A 14,998-nucleotide genomic window follows, 5' to 3' on the forward strand; every position below is an offset into this window, starting at 1 on the left:
TCGGTGAGAGACCTTGGCCAGTGTCCTCCCATTCAGACTCAGCCAGTGTTCTTCTTTCACAGAGGAGAGAGAGAGAAACAGCCTTTTAGCAGTTTAGCTCGCCCGTCACCTCAGGCCTGAAGGACAGTGCTGAATAGCTGTGCTGCAGACAGACAGACGGACAGACTGCAGAGGATTAGCGACCGTCTCTTCCTCATCCAATAAAAAGTGTAGAGCTAAAACGAAGGCAGCGAGACCAGTGTGTCTTTTCACAGCACAAGAACGAGGAAAATAATACTCTTTCTAATTCTCACTTCTTATTATTTGCTTTCTCTCATCAAGGCTCTGTTTACCTCCAAGAAAAAACATCTATTCAACCGTTATCTTCAAACACTGGTTTTAATGGCTCTCTCAGCCGCCTCCCCCCTTCACCATTACAATCCAGTTGGCCAGTTAATTCACTGGAGGCTCCCGCCACATACAGTAATTGCTGTGAGGCTATTAAAAATGGTGACCTTAGCGAACCTCGTTTAGCCGCCGGCGCTGACGGAAGGGAGAATTTAACGAGGCCGACGCGGCTAAACAAAGAGACAATCACACATATTTCCAAATACCAAGTTACAAAAAGTGAAACTCTCGTCCGATTGTCGGCCGCCTATTGTTGGGGGGCTTCCTCTTTGAAAAGCGTGAGAAGAGGGTCTGTAATGGAAATAGCTCGTCTCCGCCTGTATTGTCTGCCACTCGCTGTTTACCAGCCGCACGTTTAATAGCAGCCAGTCCCATTTCTGACCTGCTGCTCCAGCTCCTCTCCTGAGGGATTAGAAAATAATAGTAGTTTTTTCTCCCCCCTCCCTCCACCTTTCGATCAGCAGCCGCGGCTAAACAGGCCCTTCACACTCGCTCTGACCCGAAGTCGTCCCCTCTCACCGCTCTCCAGATCTCCGGAGGACAGGGCTTCCTCGGAAAGGAAAAAAAAACAAAACACAAAAAAACATGCCTGCTGTTCCCATAGATACGGACACCTCGTCCTGAGGGAGTGTTTACAAGAGTGGGCATGGAGACAGAGCCCCTCGGGGACGACTTCTCCACCCTGGACGGAGAGAACAAAAGCCAGCTGAACTACTGAAGGTGTTTGTGAAAAAGAATAAGCACACTGTGCAAATCCCACTGATCTGCATTTAATAATATATAAAAAATCACAAAAACGCTCTGAAGAGCTTCCCTTTGTTCACACCAAGAGTTACAAGGTCAACTTGAACTTGACATTTGAGAGTAAGCCATTTTTCGCGACTCAATGTTTGCAGTACCAAATGTTTTAAACAGTGGGGAAAAACACCCTATCACGCTGCAACACCTGCATCTCATATTTAACAACGCTTGGAAAAGCTCGGCTATTAATCAGGGAAAAAGGGACACTTCCACCTGTCTGATCAGGCTGTTGTGAAGACAGCAGCAACAGTGACACGGTGTGTCAGTTATGTGAGCATCACCTCAGGAAAGGACGCACACACACAGACATAGACAAGCTGTGTGATGATTTCAGATGTTTACACAACACTAGCATGTATACTGCCTGTATAGTAATCTGTAACAGTGTCTAAATACACAGTACCTCTGTACCACTTGTGTAAATATTAAAGCAGTAAGGCAAACTGTACTAATGAGTCCAAGTTTTTGAATACTCAATAATCCTGAAAGTTTTGTTTACAATAAACAGTAAACTAGGATTGCTGATACGCAAATGAGCTTTTCTCTAACGTTACATGTTTGGTCAGAGTTTCCTATCTGTTTAGTCCCAAGAAGAAAGCATAGAAAGACTGCTGCCGAAAGGCCATCGCACAACAAACGAGAAGCTGCATATCGTTTTCACAGGAAAGGGTGCAGCTATAGCACATTCATACATATATAGCTCATTTTACTCTCTACTAAGGAATTTAATGGAACAAAAAATTTCAACATCATTTTGAGTTCACTGCCTTAGTTATCAGCTAACTAACTCTTCATTAACTCACTGTTCCTGAGCTAAAAGGTATGAGGTGAAATAAAATATGACTGGGCTAGAAACATTAGCTGACGTAAAACAATGATTTTGTCTGTTTATCTTAAAAAAAGGGAATTCTATAGATTTTTTAGAATTTGGTGGTTAAGATGTAAACAAAATCCTTTAGAGCGGTTTGATGGGAAACGTTCCATTCTAGAGAAACTCACTGACACAGATTTCTTTACAATGGTGTTAGGAACCAGGGGTCACGATGTCTACAGCATAAATATAGCTATTTTATTTACTACCTAAAACCACCAGTGAACCTACACGTCATCTTGTATATCTAAGTTGATGATAGTAAAATAGTGACAAATTTGAAAGAAAAAAGAAAAAAAAAATTTGGGGGGACAATTTTGCCTTACAACACCTAATGTATCTTACCAAAAAAAAGCAAAAATATCTTTCATCTGTTTGCTGTCCACCTGACATGTTTGGTGTAGAAAGAGTCCTATGTTTTATTATTTATTTTCAAAAAATATTCAAATGTTCAAATATTCAAAATAATGACAAACAAATTGGACTGAAATGCCTACGCCTAGTGAAAAAAGGTAATAGGGCATCTTTACAGTCTCTCGAATCTTGATTTCATTTTTATAGGCATACAGGGTCAGAATCCACATAATCAAGTCTACTTAACAACTGAAGCAAGTCTATGATGATTTAGGCATGCAGTATATATGATGTTTACTGCCCTCTCCATGTTCCACCCACAGATGCATTCGCTCACAGCTACTGCTGACAAGTTAGACAAGCTTTACAGAATGGTAGAAAAGACCCATTCAACCACAGGAGAAATTAAAACTCACAACTTTGTCAAAATATGTACATTTAGGGGGCATAACTCATTTCAAATGATATTTATTTGGTATGCGTGTGAAAGATAACATGGTTAGGAAGGATCGGGGATAGTTTTGCTGTGCCAAGATTTGTAGGAATAAACTTTTCATTGATAAGCTAAGCCGGCTTCAGCTGCTTTAAGACAGACAGCTAGCTAAAGTCTCAGGAAACAGAGTGAAATATTAAAAATGTTTGTATGATACTAAACTTGAAATGTTATATTAAACATCCAGCAAAGCTTGAGTGAAAAATGTAAGATGTAAATATGATAAAACACGGCCTAAAAAACGCTGATCAGACCTAACCGAGAACTGTGTGGGCATGGCTAATGAGCATCTTGATTGACAGCTCTCTGTCCAACACTCCTAGCCTGCTCCACCACTCATACAGAACTAAAATCATTATCCAGCTTTTATGTGATGAGAACTGGATGAAAGAAATCGTAGACTGACAGAAGTGCAGAGGGACAGATGGACGAACAAACGGACAAAGCAATGTGTGAATGAAGGAACGGACGAACAAACAATGTTCATGTATGGATAAATGAATGAATGGGTGACAGGCAGCTACAAACAGGTGGGTTAGCTTTAACTCGCTAAGTCTCTCTGATTCTGAAACTTTTGTGTGGGCGGGGCAAGAGACGTCAGCCTTGTGATTGGTAAGTGGAATGCTTATAGAAGCAGTACTCAAGATTAAGACCGCCCAGTTTACATTGAGAGGAGAGAAATTGGCCATTTATTGGTCATTGGAACATTATCCAAAGGGCATACTTAGTACTGTTTGCCTGCAAGAATAAGATTAACGTAATTAGAAACATTTAGGTTCCCTTGGTCTTAAATTTCATAGCCTACACCACTAGCTATTGTAGCATGACTCACTGAGGAGCTACAGCTCAAGGAAATATAGTCAAACTTTTTATTTTTGTCAGCAAATGCCTTAAAGTAACTTCTGATTAATAGGCTATTTACATTCATGCTTTAACGTCACTAGCTAGCTCAGCTAATGTGATAGCCCACGCTACTGATGCATGGCTTAATTAATTCTAAGGGATTTGCTGACAAGTTTTTCCCCTTCACACATGCTATAGGCACACACCAACATTACAGCAAAAACATTTAAACAGACATTATGGCCTCCTGATGTAAATGTAATAACACACTCTAAATGTATGTAGCTCTAAAGAGGCAAACTTTAGCCACTAAACACTTCTCGACTAACTGACTACATTTGGGGTGAGAGAGAAACGGTGTAAATTCTGCTCTAAAACCACAGACATTCAATTGTGCTGTGTACCGCTGAGCCAGGCCTGAAAACAAACGCGCTGTCCGCACCCTGTTCATTCCTTTAGAGCAAATACAGATATATAGCTGTGGTGGCCAATAAGCTAAAGTGTAGTGGTAAGTGGAGGTACTGTATATTACTCAGAGGCCTGTAGGCATAAGTGTACTGGGTTGAGGAAACATTCCTTCCTGTACGTCCGCAGGTAAATGTCGGCCTAATCGAATAGAAGCGATGGATTGGTTACAGTGAGAACGCCAGGCTTTTATTGGACCACATTAGCCTTGACCTTCAGGGCCTAAACGTCCTTGAAGATATAATGCCATAATGTAGCATACAGTGCTAAGTATTCAATAGCTTCAATATGTTTAACACAGAACCATGAGCTGCAATCGAAGCAATTCTTTTCCATTTCGGGAAAACAGAGGGGCATAAAGAGACACACTGATGGCAGGCAGGGTATGCGCACACGCACACACACAAACACACACACACAAATACACATAAACAAACAAACAGACAAAGATATAACAGCTTCTTACCTCTATGCCTATTTGTGGTTTTATCAAACATAAGCATGGCATCCTCTACCTAGAAGAGAAAAGAACAAAGCTGTCAGTGAGTGAAATGTTTCATGAACCAAGATAAATCTTCCACATCTACACACATACAGTCATATGCAAAAGTTTGGGCGTCCCTGATCAAATTACATGTTTTGTTGATCTTTCTAAGTGAAAAATCTCTACACACTTCAGCATGTTAATGCACGATTACTGTTTATTTGCTGAATTTAATTTTTGTTGAATATAGTAACTCATTTTTTAATAAATAAATTTAAAAATCATGCCATTTGATCAGGGGTGTTCTCATTCTCTCATATACACACCCACACACACAGTCAGTCATTGTGTTCTGTAAGCAGTAATACAGCTACAAACAGCCCAAGGGTGAGAAACAGGCTGACCCTGAAAAAGGCCTACTGATCCTGGAAGAAAGGCCTGTCTGCAAGGACACATCAGCGTGCATGCTCAACCATTACCCACACACACACGCACAAACCAGCATGTGCCACATAAGCACACACACAAACAGAGAGCCTGTGTCCCTTGATTTTTGCAGTTAAGCTTAACACAATTCTGCATTAAGTTCCCTTCTGCTCTCTTGACCGTAGGGCTGACACCTTTACTCGATTAACCTTGATTACTCCAAAAAAAAAAAATAAATAAATAAATAAAATTTAACTTTTCAATAAATCTAAGATCAGTTGGCAACTTGCATTATGATGAACAAAGTATTTTGAAATCTTTGAAGGCTACTCTGGAACTTTACTAAATGTTTTAGTGACAATTTTAGCTTATTTTGAGCAGAACTCAAAAAACACTAGGCAGTATATGACTAGCTTAACAGTAACTAGTACTATTTTTGAACAGTTGTACACATATAAAAATCATATTTCTATTTTTCACTCACTGAGTGAATCATATTTTATTTATTTAAAAATTACTTATATACTCTATACTTTAATTACTTGTATAAAACGTGACAATTCTTAAGGCTACACACTGATTTTCAGACAAACATACCAAAAAAACAATAGCATATGAGAATTATTTTCACAAGTTGAAATTTAGGGGTTGGGGTTTGGGATAGACACCTCCCAATAGAAAGTGCCCTATAAATGAGAGCTGTAAAACTATATATATCCTTAAAAAGCTCCTTTTGAGGCTTGTTGTGACAGTAGTCATTACTGCTTCTCACATTTACCACATATAATTGTTGTGAGAATGATCATAACATTTGTAGTCTTTTCACTGGCTAGTTCTTCAGCATGGTGTGGTTCTTGAGCTGTGTACATGGCTTTTGTAAGTGGCCATTTAGCCGAATGGTTAAGTTACTTTCACAAGCAAGAACACGGTTCAAGTTACTGTCATCACATCTTAACCATGTGTTTATTTGAGAAAGTTATATCTCAGTAATGATTAAAAAAAACTATTTTACATGCAGCCCTACAAGCTGAGAGGACGAAGGCTAACATGTGCTTCCAACCATAAGTGATAGTTTAAAACCACAATTAACCACCCAGGAGCAAAATCAGCCTTCAAACGTGAAAGAAATCATGATTTGACATTTATCGCGATATGTATCGATATCGAACGATATGAATTTTGTTTATCGTGATAACGTTTTTGGCCATATCGCCCAGCTCTACCCAGACCAAAAGCAGACAACGCAGAGAAACACCTGCTTAGAGAGCCGTCAATCAGCAGCATGACAAAGAGCACAGCCGCCAGTCTTAATGCTGCTCATCAGCCTCAATCAGTCTCAATAAGAGTCTCTCTTACTAGCTCTCAAATTGATGCCAGCTTTTTCCTCCACTGCAGAAGGAACACATGGAACTAATGCACCAATACATATTTGTGCCAGTCTATTATGTAAGAGCGCCAGTGCTGGTCTTATGGCTAGGCCTAGTCTGAGATTGAAAAGATTAATGAATCAAGATTCTCCACTCTACAATAATAGCCTGGTGAAAAACACAAATTTACACAATTATGCTCTTACCCTAAATGTAGGACAAGAGTCTGCGTCCTTAGTTCTTGCAGCTATGAGGCTCAAGGTGCGAAGCAGGCTAATGGTGCTAACAAGTAATGGAAGCTTATCTGCTAGTACTGCAAACTGCATGCCTGAAGAATTGCCTCAAACTTGAGTTGTTTAACTAGTGTAAAATAAACTTGCCTATGTGGTTTCTCACCTACTGTTCTCTATAAAAATACTGTCGCTGTCCAAAGAAAAGGTCTTGATTTTTTAATGTTTATTTGCATCATATGAGCACAGCAGGTGTCTTTTACAGTGTGTGAACCTTTCAAGACAAATAGACCAATAGAAATGGCTAAAAATTCTAACTTACATTAAAAATTAAACCTTTTTTCCTCATTCTGTAAAGCTAACATTTGGAGATACATGTTTTTTGTGGACAGCTAAGTTATACAAAGAGCTTAAAAAAGGGCTGGAAATTTGTCCATTTTTATAAATGATGCACAACACTAAAGCCCTAATCTGTACACCTGTATATGTAGATATACCAAAATACATTTTTAAACTAGCTAGGTAACTAACAATCACTGCCACTCCGGCAATTTATGTGACAAACTAGGTTTTTATGAGTTGGTAGATTTCCCTTATCGCAGCGAAGACCAGTGGGTCCAAGTTTACAGAACTACAGTGATGTGTGTAGGCTCTCTCAGGACGCTGCCCCCGGTGATGGTCGCTAGGTAACAGGTCCAGAGCTAGCTATGTCCTGATTGGTCTAAAGAAAGAGGAGACACTCATGAACAGGGCCACACTAGTGCATGATGGGAAGAGACAGCACCAGAGCCAGGCTCATATGTAACTGTCCATCCACATAACATATACAGTCTCTCTCTCTCTCCCCCTCTCTCTCTGGTTCAGAGCAACACTGTGTCACCTGTCACTGTGTCATACTCCGAGTGGAAACAAATATTACTGCAAAGACTGTATATTTCCTCCTCCGTCTGTTTACCTGCCTCCTGCACGGTGTCAAATGTGACAGGACATGTGCAGCTGCCAGCTGCACAAGTTTCCTCTCCATCGCTCTTTTTAAAGTATATGCTGTACACATATATGCTGCATGCACACGCACACACACACACACACACACACACACACACACACACACATATATGTATACAGCTTTTATATATGCAGTGGTCACATATGACAGTAAGCACTACAGAACACTGATCCTTCAGTTTCTCTTGGCTTACTTCCTACAATACCAGTCAAAAGTCAGAAAAACACCTGCTCATGAAGCACTATTTTCCATTTTTTCACATGAGAATAGTCAAAACATTAAAAACCTCCAAAATAACAAAGTTACACAGTGACCACAAAAATGTTTTCAATGTTTTATTTTATTTTATTATATTTTAGATCATTCAAAGTAGCCTCCCTTTCGTCTCAGTGCAGCTTTGGCTTCCTCTCAGGCAGCTTCAGTAAGGATGCTTTTCCAGCACTTGTTGGCTGCTGAAAATGACCTTTTAGGTGCTATTTCAAAAAATATTTTTTAAATATGAATTCAAAATAAATTCAAATACTATTAAAAGTTTGGAACCAAAGTTTTCAACACTATAAACCATCTGGGTTTCAGATATATGTAAAAACTAAATTCAGTATTTTAGTGCATCTTTCAGATAAGGATGCTGTAAAAATACAAATTAAGAAATGAATGATAGAAGTCCAGAATGATACAGAAGATTTTACAAGGGCTGAGAAAGCTGTGTAGCATCAAGAACGCAGTTCTAATTAAATTAAACTACCCAGAATTCATCATATTCCAAAAAGTAGTGATCAAATCTTGAGGTCTCAACCTACTGCAAACAGATAATTAAATGCAATTACTTTCATTTTATAACTTCTTGTTTATTGAATTCATGAAATATTGAAGAAAACATCTAATTCACTTTTGGCCACAACACACTGTATAAATTATTATTGTATTTAAAATAACAGGAAGTGTTAATACAGCAGTTATTGCAAACTTTTGAACAATAGTGTACGGGCATCAACTTCACTCCTCATATTTGTCTGTGAAACATACTTCGAGCTTTTAAAAATAAGCCTTTAGATCAAACTGTCTTTTAATCCGGTTTGTGCAAACAACTGACCGGTACTTTACATCTTACTGCATTATGAAAATGTATAGATAGGATATCACACTGTATTACCTGCTGTTATGAACTCTGCCTATATAAAGCACAACCCCTTTTTTACTCAGTGGCTTCATTAGTTATGCCTGGCAGCTTGAATGTACTCAGAAGCGCACACGTCACACTTCTCTTCCTCTGCTGCTGCCTTTAGACCGCCATTCAAGGCTTCTCAAAGGCCACCATTCATCGGAGATGGACTCTGCCTTCTAGCATCCATCAGATAGCAGGATAAGAAGCGCTTCAGGACACGCTTGCACACACACACATATAGACTCACGCTGGGCACAAAGGCGAACGCAGTGCGTAATCTCTGCCCCCTCTCTCCTCCTTGTGTAAGAAAATGGCCTTAAGGATAAAGACGATTCTCTTTAGTATGTAAGGGGGCCAAGCACCTCCGACAGATAATAGCTCTGCTTTTCTATAAACTGAGAGAGTGAACAGGAAGAAAAGGCAGAAAAAAGAAGGGGGGAGGGGTTGACTAGATTCTTGGAAAGCACAGAAACCTTCTCCCTGTCCAAGGATCCATGGAAAGAGCTCTTTTTGGGGATGGGAGGGGGTTGTGGAAGGTGCCAGAAAACGCTAGGATGCCAATGGAGCTAGCAGACGTGATAGCGTCGCATTCGAAATGGCCCTGACCTTTAGTTGTTAGCTCTTGCGCTGTTGCCCAGCGCCGGGAGGGGGCCGCGGGGGGTCAGGCCCGGGACCCGTGGCACGGCGATCGATGCGAAACACCACTTTAGTCGCCATTTGCGCAAGCTGCCACGCTGAGCTCCCTTAAAGCATTCAGATGTGGTGAGGAATTAATTAGCTGAGCTGAGTGGATGGACAGCGAGTGAGAGAGTGATAGAGAGAGAGAAAGTTAGATAGAGAGAGAGCAGGGCCCAGTACAGGAGGCACGACTGCTCCCCCACTCCGCAGGCCCAGGCAGACAACATCATTAAAAGCCCCTATGGTGGTCAAGCTACTTCACCATTAAACACCATTACCATTAATTGACCGAGCAAGTGGCGCCTCGGCTGTCTGATACACGGCGTGTGACGGGATGCCGCGGCAGAGTCTCATCATAGTGCCTCTTTTATGGCAGAGAGAGACAGGGCAGGTCCTGCCCAAGCAGCGATAAAACTGCCTTTAAACGTAGTTTGTGAAACAGAGGTCTCTCTTGGCCTGGAATTTATGTGTCTTATTAGAGGTGGGCTGCACATTTACCCCTCCAAGATACAGGCCTTTATGAGCTCTTAGAGCAGGACTGTTATGAGGTAAAGCTCCATCCAGACAAACATAGCACTAACGAGTGATCTAAAATAAAAAAGACTAGACTACTCCAACTGAGTGTGTACACATGGACGTATACTATTCAGATTAAGCGATATACACATACAAACGATATATGCATATAAACATGGCTAGTGTGAAAGTAGAAAGAGGAGCTATTCTGGTAACGTTTTATATAAAACCTGTTATATAACACTGACATATCATGCCATAAACTTCTCATGGAAGAAGTCATATGCTGTCATGAGTTTCCATGACAAATTATGTTTGTCCATTTAACACTAACATTAGGATATTAGGATAAATACAAATAAGATGAACACAATAAATAGTGATTTTATGTATGTCAACTGGTTTGCTTAACCATTTTCAAATCTCTCCTCTAGGAAACTCCGTTTTGATTGTAGTCATCCAACACTTGTTTTGATTAATCAGTTGATCAAGTTATCAGGAGTGCTGGTGGTGAATTTCAGCAAATCCATGCAGTGACTGTGGGTTTTCCTACCTACCTCACATCATCTCCACCACTTCTTTGAAAACAAAAAAATCTTTTTACTGCATTAATGTTTGTTTAAATTAGTTACAATGTTGTGGTATTTTTACGAGTAGAAACACGCTTCATGCTCAGAGAAATGGTTTTAAACAGTTTATGTCATGTAAAGTAAACATATAACAATGCAATAATAGACTTTGAAGGGTAAACTCTGAAAACTAAAGGAATAAAAGTGGAAATGTAACTCATTATAACTGAGCAGCTAAATGGCCATGTGTCACTCATTTTTACAGGATTGCAGGCTGCGCTATCACTTCCCTCACCAATCCCTCTCTGACAGCTCGCCACAGTTACTGTATCTGACAACGTGATTTCATTTAAGTCGGGGAATATAATTGGAAATTCGGCTGGGACGTTTTTTTATGAACTGCAAAACGTATCAGCGGGCGGACGGGAGGGAATATGCGGTGGCGCAGTCAGACGCGGGGAGATTGTGTTTACATGCAGGCGATGGATGGAGAGGAGGCAATCCAACACTTGGTTAAATTCGCTCGGCCACCAGGGAGAGGAATCTACCTCCTGCCACGGCCGCTCACGCTAAATCCCCCACAGTCTGGAGAGAAAAGCAGCAGCCCGCCTTCTCCTCATGTCAGACAAATACAGACGGGCCGTCACGCAAAGGCGGAATCTTACCAAAACACACCAGTGCGAAATTTTAATCAGACACTTTGAATTATTTATCAGGGGACAAACGCATCAATATGCTGTAAGATGGGGAAGCGTTTTTCGGGGAGGGAGGGAGGGAGGGAGGAGAGAGAGAGAGAGAGAGAGAGAGAGAGAGAGAGCAAAAAGAGCAAGCCTCTGATTTAACAGATGAATTTATGCACAGTGACAGTAGTTTAACAGCATTCTGATCACTTATATTTGATACATGAGTGCCAGCAAGTTTGCGTCTGTCAAAACTAGACTAGAATTCCACACTTTTAAAAAAGGGGTTCTTCAGTAAAGGTAGTAGTTATATATAGAACCATGGCTACTCCAAGTAAGAATGAGTGATATGGCACATGACAATACTTGAAAACATTTAGATTATACACGATACGCATCAAGACTACTAGTTTTTCTGAGGCTGAGCTACCACATACTAGTTGTGGTTGTTCACAGGCTTTTTAGGATACATGCAGTATTTCAGTGTTCTAGTAGTAGAGAGACGAGTAGAGACGACACCTATGACCTACTCATTTCACGACGAATCATCACATTGCCCACCCCTAACTTGGAGAACCATTTCAAAGCTCAAATGTTTCATCTCCATAAGAAGGAGAACCTGTTGCACATAGCAAAAGAGCCCTTTAGAAATCCCCTTAAATGGTCAATACCTGCCAGTGGGTCCATGTTCATAGAGGACAAATGTGGATGGTGTGGTGGGCCCTGAGGATCTATCTAAGAACCACTATATTTCAGAATCATACATGACAGGTTCTCTCTCTCTCTCTCTCTCTCTCTCTCTCTCTCTCTCTCTCTCTCTCTCTCTCTCTCGCTTTTATGAAAGAAGCCATTAAGAATCATTTTAAAAGTGTGCTACAAATAACCCTTTTAGCTATTAGCAAAAAATAAATCAAAAATTCTCATTTACGATACAAAAACATTACATATGCTACACCTTTTCTTTACAACAGAATACAAAAGACTAACACTGTGCGCAATTTCAAGTTTAAAAATGTTCTTGAACAACAAATACAAAATTATTGACGGAATATGTTTGTCCACAAGCACAAAGAAAGAAACAAAAAGTGAGAGTAAACGCCTCCTTTGTATTTGACGGGTGCGTGAGACACTTCGGCTGGATCAATGGCTTGATTAGCTGTGAGAGAGAAGTCCGAGCGCATCTCCGACATTCATCACGCGTGTGTGTATGTGTGAGAGCGAGGGAGAGAAAGAGAGCAAATAAACGCAGCAATCAAATCCAAACAGCGGCTGAGGTGGAAATGGATATTCAAAGGCAGGTCTCATTTGGCAGTGGGGCTGGCTGGAAGGAGGAGAGACGTTTATTTGCATACCAGAATTGGAAGAGACTGCTAGCGTAAGGCACACACTCCACTCCACTCCCTCACACCCAACCCCCCCAACACCCCCCCACCACACACTCACACTCTGCAGCCTATGACCCACACCACCCACCCCCCCCGGTTTTTCATTCTCTCTCTTTCTTTCTGTGGAAATCAATGCTAAGGGACCTGGCCTCTCTCTTTTTCTCAAGGATGATGGATTTGGTGACTTTCTCTCTCTCGTTTTGGTCAGAGTCTCTTTTTGGCGTCATTTCGTCCCAATCTGGCCACTGTGATCGCTCGTGGCCATGTCTGGAATGCACGCTTCATTCACTTTTAGCACTGGTGATTAAACACGCAGCTCTGGGCTATACGTCTCCCTGCACAAAACAATGCAATTAATGTACACCGGATCAAAACAACACAATAAAAAAAAGACAAAGCGCCCTTAAAAAGAAACCTGAGGAGAAAAAACTGAGCAGAGTGCTCTCGATGGCAGCAGCACTTCTACATTACAACATGATCAGCAGTCAGGAATGAAATTTATCTGAATTGCAGTGAGGAGGAAGTCATGACGGAAGAGGTTATTATTAGAAACTAGGAGAATGAGCAGGATCTAATTAGCAGAGGGAGGAGGCAAAAGTCCACCCCAGTGTAAATGTGACCCATTCTTTTCCTCTCTCTAAAGCATACATCACATTCTCCTCCATGCAGAAATTACTGCACTCAATTGAATTTGTTAATGAATATTTGTTTTTTAAATTGGTCATTATGCTTCAAGACACTGACCAGAATCCTTACACACGTCATTTACTTCAGAGGCTATAAGAACTGCCATTTTGGATTCAGACAGAGCCGGGCCTGGCAGATAACTGCCACAGAATCGATGTCTATTGTGTCTCAGGTTATGTTTTCATCACAAGTTGAAGTGGCACAAATATGACGTTTTGCTTAAATGTTACACTGATTTTTTCCAGAGCTGTATGAACACAAAAGTGGATCTTTTCAAATCAGACTTGAGTCACTTTCATATGTGGCACTACATTAGATTACCTGTTTCTGGGCCATGTGACCTTAATGAGAACGACATGTACATGAGGAATTCTACCGATGTGTAATACACTGTTGAGATGTAAACAAAGTCAATGATGTAAAGTGCACCAATATAGAGAAACTGTTTACATTGGTGGACTGAAGCATTTAATGCCTCTAAAAGCCACAACACAGAGAGTAAATGAAATGGCTTAAAATATGTTGCCTGGTTCCTTGAGACATTGCTTTACGCTAGTTTAAAGATAAGACTTTTGTGTAAAATATGTTTTGAAAATCCAGGCCTGGTGGATGGTATATGCTGGGCATTGTAAGGCAAAACAGTACCCATTCAGGCCCTATAAGGGCATTATAAGGCAAAATAATAGCTTTATTACTATTTTAGCATTCTCAATATACATATAAAAATTCAAACATATGTAGGGTCACTGGTTGTTTTGGATAGTAAATTAAATGGCTACAATTTTTTGTAGACATTGTGACCCCTGGTGCTAGGTTTCTTCATAATGGCATGTCTCGCATCAAACCATTCTGAATGACCTTGTCTACATATCAATGATTCAGTTCTGCAGAATTTTCAAAAAAATCAGCAGAATTCCCTTTAAAGTTAGTGGCAGTAATAACTGCAAAAGCATTAATGCGTCTGGACTTCTCGTCCCAATCGCAAACATTTGGGATGACATAATCTTTGCAATGAAGGGTTGTTCTACTCATTTATTCATTTGCTGTTCTTGTCATTGTTATGACGCACGTCAATCAATCATTCACATGATGTTACTGATTAGAGTTGCACTTGCAGGTTGGTCACACTAAAGACACGCACAAAGACAAATGTGAACCATCAAAGCAGAAAGATCAGAATCAGGCAACAAGCAATAAGGTTATAAAACTGAGCAATAAATGTGAATGTGAACATAATCTAAGAACCGCTGTTCTGAATTCAGACAGTGTTGCACTCCACCAGATATCTGCCAGAGAATATGGGCCTAAAGACTCAGACTTAGTTCATATTCAGTTGATAAAAATATCATTTCTACCCCTCATGATAGAGAAGCTATTCAGCAATGATGGCTTTGTTTTAGAGATAGTGCAGTATGCTTCAACTCTGAATAAACACAAAGAACACCGAGGTGCCCAAGGCGCGGGTTCACTGCCCTGTTCTCGCAGGAGTTGATAAGCGGTCATTTCTGCTATAACAGCATGGGCAGGGATGCCTGCGCTCTCCGCTCATGTGGAAAATCTGTATTCACCCGGCTCTAGCAGCGCCGGCATC

The 14,998-nt window shown here is 40.6% G+C and overlaps 1 protein-coding gene across 8 annotated transcripts in view; it reads right to left on the minus strand.

The window, feature by feature from the left end:
* The window catches only part of msi2b (musashi RNA-binding protein 2b), a 297,108-nt gene that overhangs the window by 136,162 nt on the left and 145,948 nt on the right, over positions 1 to 14,998 (minus strand). For all 8 annotated transcript variants that reach the window (XM_036562375.1, XM_036562390.1, XM_036562398.1 and 5 more), the window contains exon 7: positions 4,681 to 4,729. In XM_036562375.1, the coding sequence (XP_036418268.1) occupies positions 4,681 to 4,729 (49 nt within the window). The remainder of the gene's footprint in view (positions 1 to 4,680; positions 4,730 to 14,998) is intronic.

This window comes from Colossoma macropomum, unplaced genomic scaffold (genome assembly GCF_904425465.1).
Source record: "Colossoma macropomum unplaced genomic scaffold, Colossoma_macropomum, whole genome shotgun sequence".
Taxonomy (NCBI): Eukaryota; Metazoa; Chordata; class Actinopteri; order Characiformes; family Serrasalmidae; genus Colossoma; species Colossoma macropomum.